Source organism: Hordeum vulgare, chromosome 7H (genome assembly GCF_904849725.1).
Source record: "Hordeum vulgare subsp. vulgare chromosome 7H, MorexV3_pseudomolecules_assembly, whole genome shotgun sequence".
Taxonomy (NCBI): domain Eukaryota; kingdom Viridiplantae; phylum Streptophyta; class Magnoliopsida; order Poales; family Poaceae; genus Hordeum; species Hordeum vulgare.
Window position 1 is genome coordinate 108,917,476 of NC_058524.1, and position 13,841 is coordinate 108,931,316.

General features: G+C 46.4%; 1 protein-coding gene across 1 annotated transcript; it reads right to left on the reverse strand.

Moving 5' to 3' along the window:
* Positions 1-1,451: 1,451 nt before the first annotated feature.
* Positions 1,452-3,508, reverse strand: LOC123408909 (4-hydroxyphenylacetaldehyde oxime monooxygenase-like). Its single transcript, XM_045101934.1, has 2 exons — positions 2,435-3,508; positions 1,452-2,267 (listed from the first exon to the last, which is right to left on the reverse strand). Exons 1-2 carry the CDS (start codon positions 3,359-3,361, stop codon positions 1,623-1,625), a joined length of 1,572 nt encoding a protein of 523 aa, XP_044957869.1. The 5' UTR covers positions 3,362-3,508; the 3' UTR covers positions 1,452-1,622.
* Between the last annotated feature and the right edge of the window lie 10,333 nt (positions 3,509-13,841).

Below are 13,841 nucleotides of genomic sequence, written 5' to 3' on the forward strand. Positions count from 1 at the left end.
GGGCCTAAGAGCATTTACAATTGGACTTAGACAAATCTGGGCTTTCGAACTCCGGTAGACGTGCGCGTCCGCAGACACTGACTAGTCACGATTCAAATAAAGCAGTTCAGATCCACGTACCTCATATTTGGCACCATATATCCATACTAGGCATGAAGCTGATGAACTACCCTACATGATCAAATAACAAACAATGAAAGTGGCATCAAATGGGCAACCAAATGCACATAATAAGCCCATTGTATATCATCCAAAAGATCATCGAAGTTCATCGTCAGAAAAGTTCTTAACTTAAACCACTAACAAACTGTAATAAACGAAGGAGGAGGAGCGTCTTCACTAGTTCCTCGCCGGGCCTTGACCCTTTCGACAGCGTGTGTAGTTGTAGGCGTTCGCGGCTGGTGTAGGATGTTGGTCGTCATCGAAGGAGGTGGAGTTGTGGTCATCGTCGCCGTCGGACAAAAAGTTGGAGAGGCCGATGAACCTTTCATCCGACGAACGACCCTCTCCTGCTGCCACTTCAACATGGCCACCCAAGCTGCCTCCTTCTCATCGTGCTCTGACTACTCAATGGCAAACCGGAGCGCCTTCGCGTTCTTTCATCCTAGAGGTGAGCGTTTGTCTCCGTTGTTGTCAATGACCAGCAATAGAACCAGCGAGGAGCCATTCGTTCTCGTCGAACTCCGCCGATGACCTCAACCGGTGGCACACGGACCGCTTCGCTACGCCTCTCTCCCTCATCTGCTGCCTCTCGCGAAGTGCACGTGCGACCGGTGGAGCATGCACTAGCACCCACCAACTACTTGCACGGAGCAGCGGCTAGCGGAGGAATGGGGCGACGCGGGGGCGGAGTGGACTGTGCTTCCCTAGCGGGGCTGGAGACAGGTTGGGAGGTCTAGCTCCGGCATCCATGCTACAACGACGGTGCAGATCCGAAGCTACCATTTGTGTTCACCTTCGACCACCTCAACGCAATGCGGAGGGCCAGTTCCTCCTCAACGTCGAGGTCATAACCGGAGTGGCTACCGGAGCTTGATGTGTCACCGGATTGGATCGAAATCAAAAAGAGGAGAGAAGAGGACGGAGGGAGAGAGAAGAGTGGGTGAGCTAGGATTTAGAAGAGGGTCGGAAGAGGGGACGGATTGGACGTTTATCGGTTTATGTGGAACAGCGGGCTGGACTGACGGGAGGTGATGGTAAAAGGATGCCGGGGAGACGACGGTTTGGGCAGGGCCTAAGAGCATTTATGCAAGGTGACGCTCCCACAATCCTGTCATCATTGCGTGTAGGCATGAATAAGAACAGAACATTTGGAAGAGACGTGCTCAGCTTGGTGCTCGATCGTGAGCTTGTTTCCAATATTCCATCTCTAGGCGGCAAGATCGATTTCATTTCGGCAGTCATGGAGAGGGACAGATTACGTTGTATACTCACCGTCAACGAGTAGGTCGTCCAAATAAAAATGGCTGCCAGTTTATTATTATTCCTTCAATACATTTTGTCCCTGGTGCCCAGACATGCACAGCTCAACAAACAAACAAACAAAAATTACAGCAAGTACGTAGTTGCAGCAGGATAAAGCGACAAATTTGGGCTGAAACTGAGCTGTCGCTGGAATTAAATTAAGCAGCGGCGGACGGCGGTACGTACGGGGTGGGCACGAGAATGAGCGGCGTCTTGCGGTGGAAGGTCAGCCCGCCGGCCTCCTCCATGCTCAGGTCCTCCGCCTTGGTCCCCTCCGGCAGCGCCCAGTCGAAGCCGCACAGCAGGTTGGCCAGCGCGAACTCCACGTTCACCAGCGCCATTGCCAAGCCCGGGCAGATCCGCCGCCCGGCGCCGAACGGCACCAGCTCGAAGTGCGCGCCGTGGAGGTCCACCTCGCCGTGCGCCCCTCCGGCCTCGAACCTGTCTGGGTTGAACTCCTCCGCGTCCTCGCCCCAGCTCGCCGGGTCCCTCCCGAGGGCCCACGCGTTGACGGCGACCCTCGTCCCCGCCGGCACGTCGTAGCCGCCGATCTTGACGTGCCGCATCGTCTCCCGCGGCAGCAGCAGCGTCGCCGGCGGGTACAGCCTCAGCGTCTCCTTGAGGACCAGCTTGAGGTAGTTGAGCTTGGGCAGGTCGTCCGGCTGCACCCGGGCGCGCGGCTCGCCCACCGCCGCCCTGATCTCCTCCTGCGCCTTCTTCAGCACCCGCGGGTTCCGGATCAGCTCGGACATCGCCCACAGGATCGTCACCGAGCTTGTGTCGATGCCACCCACAAAAGTGTCCTTAAATTACAAAGAATTACCAGACTATTAGAGCGGACAGCAGAGCAATTAAGTGCATGACGGCCGGCCGGCAGGCGAGGCGATCAGTGTATGCCAATTAGTACAAGTTTTCTATCTTAATCAGGACTCATGTCAGGGGATAGGACAGGCCGGCGTACAGTGCATACCATGATGATGGCCTTGACGTTGTCCTTGGTGAAGCCACGGTGCTCCTCCTTCCAGAGGTCGATGAGGGCGTCGACGAGGTCGCCGCCGTTCTCCGGCTTCGGCCGCGCGGGGTCCAGGTGCTGCTCGATGACCGTCTCGAAGAAGTCGTCGAGGTTGCCGAAGAGCCGGTGACGGCGGGCGGTGAGGCCGGTGAGGCGGTCGACAAGGCGACCGGCGGCGTTGGGGAAGAAGTCCTCGGCGGAGAAGGTGGCCAGCATGTCCATGGCTTCGTCAAGCACATGCTGGAAGTGCTTCTTGCGCGCCAACATGTCCGCGCCGTAGACGTTCCCGAGCGCCACCGTGCCGATGATGCCGTCGGTGAACGCGAAGATGTGCTCGCCGAGCACCACAGGCTCATTGGGGGCCAGGGCGGCCATGAGCTTGTCCACCTGCTCCTGGCGCGCGCCCCACGCGGCCTTGACGCGGCGCATGCTGACGAGCTCCACGATGAAGATCTTGCGCATCTCGCGCCAGTGCTCGCCGTAGGGAGCGAACGCCATGTCCTTGAACCCGTACGACAGCCGCTTGGGCCCAGGGCACGCCGGCCTACTGCAGCAGTCGGCGTCGTGCACCTTGAGCACCTCACGCGCCGCCGACGCCGACGACACAACCAGCATGTGCGTCGCGCCCAGCCGCAGCATCATCACGGGACCGTGCCGGTGTGCCAGCTCCCGCAGGCTCCGGTGCGGAAGCGAGCCCAGCTGGTGCAGGTTGCCTAGCACCGGCAGCCGCGCTGGTCCCGGCGGCAGCTTGAGCCTTCTCCTGCTCCTCACTACCAGAACCAGAACAGCAGGCAGCAGGAGGCCGAGACCGAGGAGGAGCTGCTGCCATTGTTGGGGCAGCTGGAGCTGAGGGAGGAGCTGCCAGGGGATCAGGGAGATCGCCATTTTGTTTTTCTTGGAGGTTTAGCCTTGTACTTGCATCATGCTGCTGCTCGATGTGTTAGCTGCTGCTCGAGACAAGGGAGGTTTTAAAGCTAGCGGAGTGCCACCGGTCGACTATGGTTGACTTGACCTCCGTGGTCTATCTCTAACTCTAAGCTCAATGCTTTTTTTTTTTAAATAGGATGTACCCTATTTTCAAGATCTGATAAGCCTCACATATTTTCAGGATCTGATAAGCCTCACATGCGTGTGACACAAAGATTGTGTTTCATTAGACTTTTTTTTAGTCCCAAGGACTAAAGAAAAAAGTCCCTTCAATAAAGTCTTTTTATAGTCTCTTAAAGAAAAGTCCCTTCTGTTTCTTTACCTATGGACTAAAAGAGACTTTTTAGTCTAGTCCATGGGTAAAGAAACACCACCAAAGTAATTCCGCCTGTGTTTTTTTTGGCAAGTTTCAGTTTTATTTGGAATTTGCTTTTTTTAATGGCAATTTCAGTTAAAAATAATAGATAATTATAAGAGAATACCACTCCTTACGAACAAAAAATGTAGTTCAAACACCACATCCGAGTATCTCAAAAAAAAAACACCACATCCAAGTTTATCCGAAAGAAACTCTCCGTACACATTACAACCGCGACGCTAATAAACCTGCCGTAATCAAAGCAACACGGTTGCGTCTTGACCAACACCGATCACGCGAAGGGCAGCAACTTTTACTGTATTTCCCTTGTCCACGCACCGACCATCCATGATTACTGATAAGAAGATGACGAATGGATGGTGGGACTTAAATAGTCCCTAAAAAGTCATCATCTTGTACTCACCAGCGTTGGCGTGCATAGCGTCCAAAAAACTTTACTCGGACCAGCGGCACATACCGAAAAGCTGCCACACTAAATCTCCTAGCCGTGTCTCCACACACGATGCTCCCAACAGTGAAACGAGGGCAAGACGCTACCATTGTCGGTCCAAGACCTAGGTTTTCACCTGGAGGCTGCAACCCAAGCAAGGAGGAAAGATGTCGACGATGACGTCTACACCACAACCTTGATGCCTCTCCCCCCAGGTGATTGAGGCCTATCGAGGCGCACCGACCTCGCCCGTTCACTTTGGCAGCCGGGCGTAGCCGCCGCCACCGGCGTTGACGGCACCAGCGGTCGGGGAGGGAGGAGATTGGCCGCTCTGCTTATTCTGAGGTTGGGGCCTCCGGAGTCGATCACACGAGCGACCCGGGAGGCGGACGGTGTGTTGCTGTGAAGGATTAACGAGCTTTCTTTGGACTCTGTCAAAGTTAATGCTTAATTTTCCAAAGAGCTTGTTCAACTCTATACAATCCATATTCGCAACACCTTATTTTGCACACCATATATTTACCTTTGATGCATATTTATATGTTTTACTTTTCTTTCTTTCATATATTTTTAACTTTATTTTCTCAATGCATATTACTTGTTCTCTCCTCGCCATTGTTATTGTTCGTACTTTTTAAAAAGTAGAGCTATACTTCAGCTGCAAAAAAGAAAGGAAAGTCGAGCTATACTTTTTGATGGCATTGGGTATGTGTGGGCAAAAATGACAAAAACTGTAATCAAATTGTCCGTTGGCACCCAATGCATGTGCATGGTGTTCCCTACCTAAACATTATCACGTTTTTTCTTGCCCAGATAAATATTACACATATGGCACAAAGCAATTATGGCTTGACGTTTTCTGATTATTATCAAGGATGGCAACTTTAGTTGTGAAGCATATGACAACTTTTTGTTTGGATGGTTTCAATTTTTCTCCGGGCCTTTTCTCCGATGTTAACTTTAGTTACAAAAACGTTAAGTCAGTGTTGTTTCATGCCAGACATGTGATATTTACCATTTGATCATTTACATCATATTACATTTGTCAAAGCCAAACTTTATAAAACATTAGACTAAATTTATTATAAAAAAAATTCAAAAACTACAATACAAAAAATATGTAATATAAAAATATATTTCATCCTTAATCTATCGATACATATTTTGTATTGTAAATATAATAATCTTGCAATAAGATTTAACCAGTTACTCGAGTTATCCCCGAATAGTGGTCTTTAGAAGGCAGCATTCAACGTGCGGCCTCCACCGGGCGGCCACCACCGGCCTCCCTCTCGAACTACTACGCCCCTCCCTCCGCCGCCGCCGACAACATCGCTGGGCAAAGGCCCTGTGGCGCGGCGGCGGTGGACCTCCTCTGTCATCGGGGATCAGAGGTGACGGTGGCCTGATCTGGGTCCTTTGCGGCAGTGACGGCGAGCAGTGGCGGCCGGGAAGCGTCGAGACGCCTGTTGCAGTCGGCGTGGAAGGTAGGAGGTGGCGGCTTGGGCTCTATCCTGACAAAGGCGGGCTGCTGCCATCACGAACCGCTTTCTCTCATTGGCTACGGCGACGGTTTGCGAAGGTTTCCTGGTTCTGTCACGCATCTCGAGGATTATCGTGGTGGTGATTTCCACCTCCGTCGGAGGTGGTCGGGCGGTTTGTGGCTGGTTTGGCGGATCTCATGATCCGTCATCTAGTCCCGGTTGTGGTCCTTGTGCTTTCTTGCATCACGACAATGTCCTACTTGATCTGTTCACCTCGATCTGGCTGTTGACGTGTTCTCAAACGATCGTCGGAGAATTTGCTCAGGATATGTAGATCAGTTAGATTTCGATCGTGTACGTCCATATCAGCCTACGAGGTTCTGAGGGCATGACGCAAAGCTCTGTTGATTGATGACACCTTGGGACATGTCGCCTTCTCGATTTTCATGGTGGAGACAATAGTGGAGAAGGTTAAGATGTCCGAGATCGGAGGATCAGTTACACAATCAGAATCTTGGAGGCGATGGAGACAACCAGGTGTTAGATGAATCCCAGGAGCAGCAGTGATTTGTGGGGCGGCAACAGTGGAGGATTTCATCTTCAGTGGTACGTCTCAGGGTGCTGAGTCATGACTTTCAGGCTGAAAACTTAAGGTCCGGTCTTCATTGGTTGTGCCTGGCGATTACCTTGTTGAAGGAATTGTTTTGGGGGCACATGCCTTCTCTAAGGTGAAAACCTAAGATCTTTGATCAGGCAAGACGACGTTTGTGCATTGTTCCTTTCTTGAAGGCCTTGCTTTTGAAGAATTGTTATGTTTCTCGGATGTTGTATTTGATGGTGGTATGAGTGCTGCTGTTTGGAAGGAGTTGATCGTTGTGGTGGGACCTTTATTTTTTATTTTTTTCTCATTTTTCTAATTTTTTTGTTGGCTATGTGCATCCTCGATGTTTCGATGACATCTTGTAGGTGCAGAAGTTGGATATAATTGATATCTTTATGATATTAATATATTCCCTTTAGAAAAATATCTTTCCGCTGCATAATATGAATGGCTAATGGCTCGTCCCTTCACCGTGTCTCTTCCTAAAACCAAGTAATTAAGCCATTGCCTACCATAAATGTTTTTTTATTGTAGAAGTTGTTTTGTCCCTCACGAGACCTTTTTTAGAAAGGCCACTCCATTAGTTTGGCCTCAACCTCCGAAAGGGTATTAGAATGTAGGTACTTATTTTTAAAAGCATGGTTAATAATATAGCCAAAAGATGTTGCCATATCATTCATAATCAACACATATATTCACTCATATAATAAGGTTAGCCATAAGGTTAGCTATAAAATTAGTATTTTTCTCATCTTCTTTCTATTTCTTTCTTTACATTTATTGCATCTGTCTAGAAACCCGTATAGAGGTAGGCTCTTGTATAAGAGTCCACTTTACTTACTTTTTTATGTCTCTCTTCTCAACATAAACAAAATTATCATGTAGGCAGGCTTATAGCCTACTATTGTACTTGATCTAAATAATTCTTGTCAAACTCTCTCCTAAGTAAGTATATTATAAGTTATTTGTTCAACGAACAATTATTTTTAGTCTCAAGGTCATTCACACACCTAGACCTTCTTGGTCTTCAGGGTGACATATCACATTCCATCTAGCAAACCAATATTTAGGTTTATGTTCATCACACTGCCTCTTGTGTTGAATATTGACTCTAACTTCTATCCTAACTCAAAAGATGCGGTTCTCTTGTGTTTTTTAAAGAGGTAATATCATCGAAAGTTATAGAACTTACGTCCGATGTTTAGTTTGATGCTAAAACTTTAGAAATACGGATTTATGATCATCCAACTTGCGTTCTTGCGCAAATATGGTGCTTCCGCTCGTATGCAGCCATATGGCCTGCTCACATGGCTTGCCAGCCCGACGGAGGCCCATATGTCAATGGCTAGGAGTGCACAACGAATGGCGTTCCGGGAACATCTAGGCAACATTATATTTTTTTCATGCAGAGAACTAATCTCTTGTCTACTCCATCCGTTCCTAAATATAAGACCTTTTAGAGTTTTCACTAAAAACTACATACGAAGCAAAATGAGTGAATTACATTATAAAATATGTCTATGTACATTCGTATGTAGTTTATAGTGTAATCTCTAAAAGGTCTTATATTTAGGAACGGAGGGAGTAGATTTTAGGAACGGAGGGAGTAGATGCCATGGAAGCAGAGACAAGGGCATGCACGGAAGGTCCATCTATTACAAATTTGCAATACATCGATCGGAAGTCCCAGTTCTCATTGAGATGAATTCCCTCTTGGCGGTGAACATATTGAATGAAAGGGACACTCATCAATCTGCGTGCATAGTGTATGAGGTAGGGATTTTGCATCACCAAACCCTCTTTTTATTATTATTTCTCCCACCACTCATGTTGACATGTGGGACCTACACATGATATTGAGGGGCTTCTGCTTGATTAATTATATAGTAAGGGATGTTTCGGTAAAAAAGAACGCGTCACATTGACCTGTTACAATGACTGACAATGGGCTATAGCCATGCCGGCGTGCCACAAAGGAGCAGAATACATTCGAATATGAGAGAAGTGATCGTATTTGCACCAGAACGCAAGTTGAATGATCATAAATTCATATTTTTCAAGTTTTAACACTAAACTGAACATTCAGCGCAAGTTATATGACTCTCAATGATACTATCTCTTTTTTAATGGTTGATATACGGAAACATGACAAACATGATAGACAAGTTGTGTCAAAATACCCGAGTCAAGTCTAGACTAGATATATACTCAGTCAAGTCAAGCCAAGTCCTCTTCAATAGTGTTAGAAATAAATTAATTAGATTAATTAAAGGGTTAATCCCCGCTATGTCGGTTGCCACTAGTAGCAACTGCCTCTTTGTAACTGCCTTGTACCAGGGGTATATATACTCCCAATCCATCAATGAAAGCAACGGTTCCATCATTTTATCCTCTCTCTCGTTTTTACATTTCACACGTTATCAGCGCTCGCTCTGCCGAGAGCGACAGAGAGCCAAGAGAAAGGTGAGAATGGCAGGGAGAGATTTGTCCTCGCTTGCTTTTGCTTTCGCACGTTTCCTGCAGAAAGAAGACAGCCGCTTCACTCGCACGCAGCGCCACCGCATTGCACGTCGCCGTCAGGGTCTTGATGCAAGGAATGGCCCTCACCGCCATTCCTTCACCAGGAACCACCGCCAGAACCGGAGTGGCCCTCATCGCCGCTTCTTCGCCGGGAACCACCGCCAGAACCGCCGTCGTGGGTATGCACGTCGAGGCAACCAGCCACTTCGTGGGCGTGCACCAACGGTGCACCAGGCTAGATCCTCGACTCCGGCCACCGCTCCACTGCAACAGGCTGGGCCTTCGGCTCCGGCCACTTCACCATCTGTTTTCAACATACCTCCCATGGATTGGCTTCTTGCAGGGCCATCAGCGCCGTTCCTCGAAGAAGATGTGATGTTCCCCTGTGAACTTGCGCCGCCGCCTCTTCCTCCGTACTGCATGCAGCACGGATTCGGGCCATGCCCTGCGCGCACGGACGGCCACGTCCCGGACCTGCCATCCCCGACGCCGGCAGTGGCAGTACACACCGGCCCCGTCCCGGATCTGTCATCTCCGACACCGGATCGAGAGGAACGAGGCGGTTATCACACCATCCCCATCTTGAACGCCCAGATCAAGGTTGAAGAAGAGGGGATGGAGGCCATGGGCTCGTCGTCGTCGCTCCGCCCTCCATCACCGGCGACACCTCCTCCTCCTCCGGCTCCGCCCCTCCCGCCGACGCCACCACCGGAAGCTCGCCGGATCCTGCGCCAGTACGCCGCTGCTATGGCGCAGAACCGGGCGGCTCTTCGTGGCGCGTGGTCGCCGGACGCCCTGGGCTTCTCCAGCGCCCCGGAGGCAAGCAGCAGCGGGGGCCAGCCCCGCTTTCCCTGATGCCGGCGCGACGGGCAGGGGATGAGACGGGAGGCTGCTGGTGTGGTGGTTCATACAGACAGAGAAGGGAAAAGGGAATGGTTGTGACGTGAATGGATTGGCATGGTCGCTCCAGCCCTCCTTATCCCGTCCCTGTCGGTGCTGGGCCAGGCTGTAACTCCCACTCCTCACCTAAATTAGCCACAGTTAATTCTATCCAATAAATGCTGCTCGTGATGTAGCATTTTCAACAGAGAATAGCTATAGTATCACAAATATATTGTATAGCAGCTAATCCTCTCCATTTGAGTGTGCTGTTTAATTGTATCTAGAACATATGTTTATTATTTATAGTTTGATATGTACTGTAAGTTTGAATAATTAGACTACGTATTGTCTAAAATAAAGTCTCAGACTATGTGTACATATTCTATATGATTGCCTCAGCATTTTTCATTTTTTTTTAGAATATGTAGTTTTCAAAGTACAACAAATTTTTTTTTTTACAATTCAAATTTTGGGATCACAAGGTAGATGAGGCATCTACTGCACTTTGCAGATTATCCTTATCGCTGAAAGATCTACATTTTGCCTACATTCTTTTGGCAAAATGACTATCTTCGAGTGCTCTCCCAAAATATACGAATTGATGTGATTACCTCGAATATGATACTTGCAAATCACAAGGTAATTGTGTGATCTACTGCATCAAATTGCAGACTATCCACTATTGCTGTGAGGTCTACATCTAGTCATTAGACAGATGACTACCTTCAGTGTGTTTTTGTAAAATGTAGTATGACACAAGGTAATGGATATATAAAACATCTACTGGTCAAAACCAGATTATGTTCTCCACTACTGTGAGATCTACACCGCAACGGTGACTATCTTCAACGTGTCATCTACATAAAATGAGGTCTACACATATAAGTATAAAGCATCAGCTATACTTGCAAAATTTGCTTCATCAAAGCATTTGTTGTTACTTATATTTTACCCTCATAGTAAAACTAAATTATGCATGAAAATACCATGCAGGAAATGGCTGGTGTCATGCATCGTGAATTTCATGAACTTGAACTAGATGGTAGTAACTATTTACCATGGGCTATGGATGCAAAGATAGCCCTCGAAAGCCGTAAACTCGGTTTCACTATCACCACACCCGTTGAAGGCGCCGGAGAAATCCCCACGGCAGCCAAATATACAGCTTTAAGTTTCTTAAGGCACCATCTCCATTCAGACTTAAAGTCAGAATATTTGATGGAAGAAGATCCACTAGTTTTGTGGAACTCTCTCAAGGAGAGATATGACCAGCAAAGAGCAGTCATGCTGCCAGAAGCACAGAGAGAATGGTCCCTCATAAGGTTCCAAGACTTCAAATCTGTGGCAGCATATAACTCTGCAGTTCACAAGGTTAACTCAAAACTTCGGTTTTGCAATCAAGCAATTTCTGAAGAAGATCTTATTGAGAAGACCTTGTGCACTTTCCACCCCTCGATGAGGGTACTACAACAACAGTACCGTCAACAAAAATACAAAAAGTATTCTGAGCTCATATACACTTTACTTCAGGCTGAGAAACATGATGAACTTCTCATGAAGAATCATCAGACACGCCCAACGGGCTCAATGCCACTCCCTGAAGCACATGCTAACACTCAGTTTACTAAAAAGTATGGGGGCAACAAAAAGAATTTCAAGAAATTCAATGGAAAGTGGAAAAGGAACAACAAGCAGAAAAGCTTTGGTCAATCTAAAGGTAAAGGTCACTTCAAGAAAAATGACCGAAACACCAACTCCGAGATTTGTCAAAGGTGTGGATGTACTAACCATCGTACTAACAAATGCCGAACTCCCAAGCATCTAGCGGATTTATACATCAAATCCATTGGGAAAGGCAAACAAGTTCATGGGAAAGCCGAAGCTCACTTCAACGCCTTACAACAAGAAGAAAACCTTGAAGCTAGCACTTCTCAAAGCGCTCCTAAGGAAACAAGGCACAAGGATGAAGATCTTCTTGATGTTGGCAACATGATGGTGGAATACACCCAAGACGCATATGGAGATCTTATATAATCTCCACATCACTCAGTTGATGTTATCAGCTATTTTATTGTAATAATGGATGTTATAATTTGTATAACTCTAAGTAGAACAAAAGTCCTACGGACCAATCGTATTATGTAATTCAAACATAATGTCATATTTATATTTGTAATTGTAATATGAATACTTTATATATATATATTTATATGTGAGTAATATGAATAAAGTTTCATCCTAAAATATTCTTTTACTCTATATAGATTTTACGGGAAAATAATCCAATGGAAGAAGAATTATGTTTGGTGGACAGTTGTACCACTAACACAATATTAAGGGAAATAAAATATTTCCAAACTCTAACTAAGAGAAAAGGGAATATTATGACCATTGCCGGTCGCGATGCGTCGATTATTGGTTCAGGACGAGCCACACTCGTTTTACCTATGGGTAGTACAATTGTAATTGAAGATGCACTATTGTATCCTGAATCTACACGCACTCTTCTAAGTTTCAAAGACCTCAGATCAAATAACTTCCATTTGGAAACAATATCTGAAAATAATTCTGAACATTTGCTTTTAACAAAGAGTAATGGGTCTGAGAAACAAATTCTTGAGAAATTCCCCTCACTTTCATCTGGATTATATTACAGTTATATAAAACCCGTATCACATGTTGCGTACAAAATAATTTTTCAAGACCTTGATAAATTCAAGACTTGGCATGATCGCCTAGGTCATCCTGGCGTAGGGATGATGAGAAAAATTATTGACAATTCTATTGGTCACAGCCTTCCAACTAAAAATTTCCCAAAATCATCAGATTTTGTGTGCACCGCATGTGCAACTGGGAAATTAATTATAAGACCATCTTATCTTAAGGTAAAAAGTGAGTCACTTAACTTTCTTCAACGCATTCAAGGAGATATATGTGGTCCAATTCAACCACTATCAGGACCTTTTAGATATTTCATGGTGCTCATAGATGCATCTACTAGATGGTCACATGTATGTCTATTGTCCACACGAAATCATGCTTTTGCCAAGATAATTGCTCAAATTATCAAATTAAGAGCAAATCATCCTGAAAATAGGATAAAAACAATTCGAATGGATAATGCCGCTGAATTTTCTTCACGTGCATTCAATGACTATTGCATGGCTATGGGCATTCATTTAGAACACTCTGTGCCTTACGTCCATACTCAAAATGGTTTGGCTGAATCTCTCATCAAAAGAGTAAAATTAGTTGCTCGACCATTATTACAGAATTGTAATTTACCAGCATCTTGTTGGGCACATGCGGTATTACACGCCGCAGATCTGATACAAATCAGACCAACTGCATATCATACAACCTCCCCGCTACAACTAGTACGTGGCACTCAGCCAAGTATTTCCCATCTGCGAAAATTCGGTTGCGCAGTATACGTACCGATATCACCACCGCAGCGTACATCCATGGGCCCCCACAGAAAACTAGGGATCTATGTGGGTTATAATTCTCCGTCAATTATTAAATATCTTGAACCTCTTACAGGGGACCTGTTTACTGCCCGTTACGCTGATTCTATTTTTGATGAGGACCATTTCCCGGCATTAGGGGGAGAATCAAACCACAAAGAATGCCAGGAAATAGATTGGAATGTAACAGGCATTCAGTCCTTAGATCCACGTACTAAAGAATCTGAAACTGAAGTTCAGAGGATCATAGATTTGCAACACATTGCAAATAATCTGCCAGATGCATTTACTGACCATAAAGGTGTCACTAAATCACATATTCCCGCTGTTAATGCACCAGAACGAGTGGAGGTACCAACTAAAACCACTCAAACCCCAAATGAGAATAAGAGGGGGAGAAATCTGGTTAGTCGGAATATAGCTTCTCAAAAGCCTCCGCGGAAACAGAGGAAATCAAATCCTCTACCAGTAAATGCAATTCAACCTCAAGTTGAAGGACACCAACCAGATGCTCAACATCTTGAACCTAGCATAAATGCGCATAAAAACATAATAGCTGGGACATCGGAACACCATGATTCTATTGTTGTGGGAAATCACATAGAGTCTGAAGGTATAAAAGAAGTTTCCATAAACTATACAGAATCAGGAGAATCATATAATAGAGAGACTAGA

What these genes read in the sequence shown, in the direction of transcription:
- LOC123408909 (XM_045101934.1), bottom strand. Translation starts at nt 3,361, where the DNA reads ATGGCGATCTCCCTGATCCCCTGGCAGCTCCTCCCTCAGCTCCAGCTG. An exon ending in ACGTCAAGGCCATCATCATG is followed by an intron (nt 2,268 to 2,434) that starts GTATGCACTGTA and finishes TTGTAATTTAAG; the next exon opens with GACACTTTTGTGGGTGGCAT.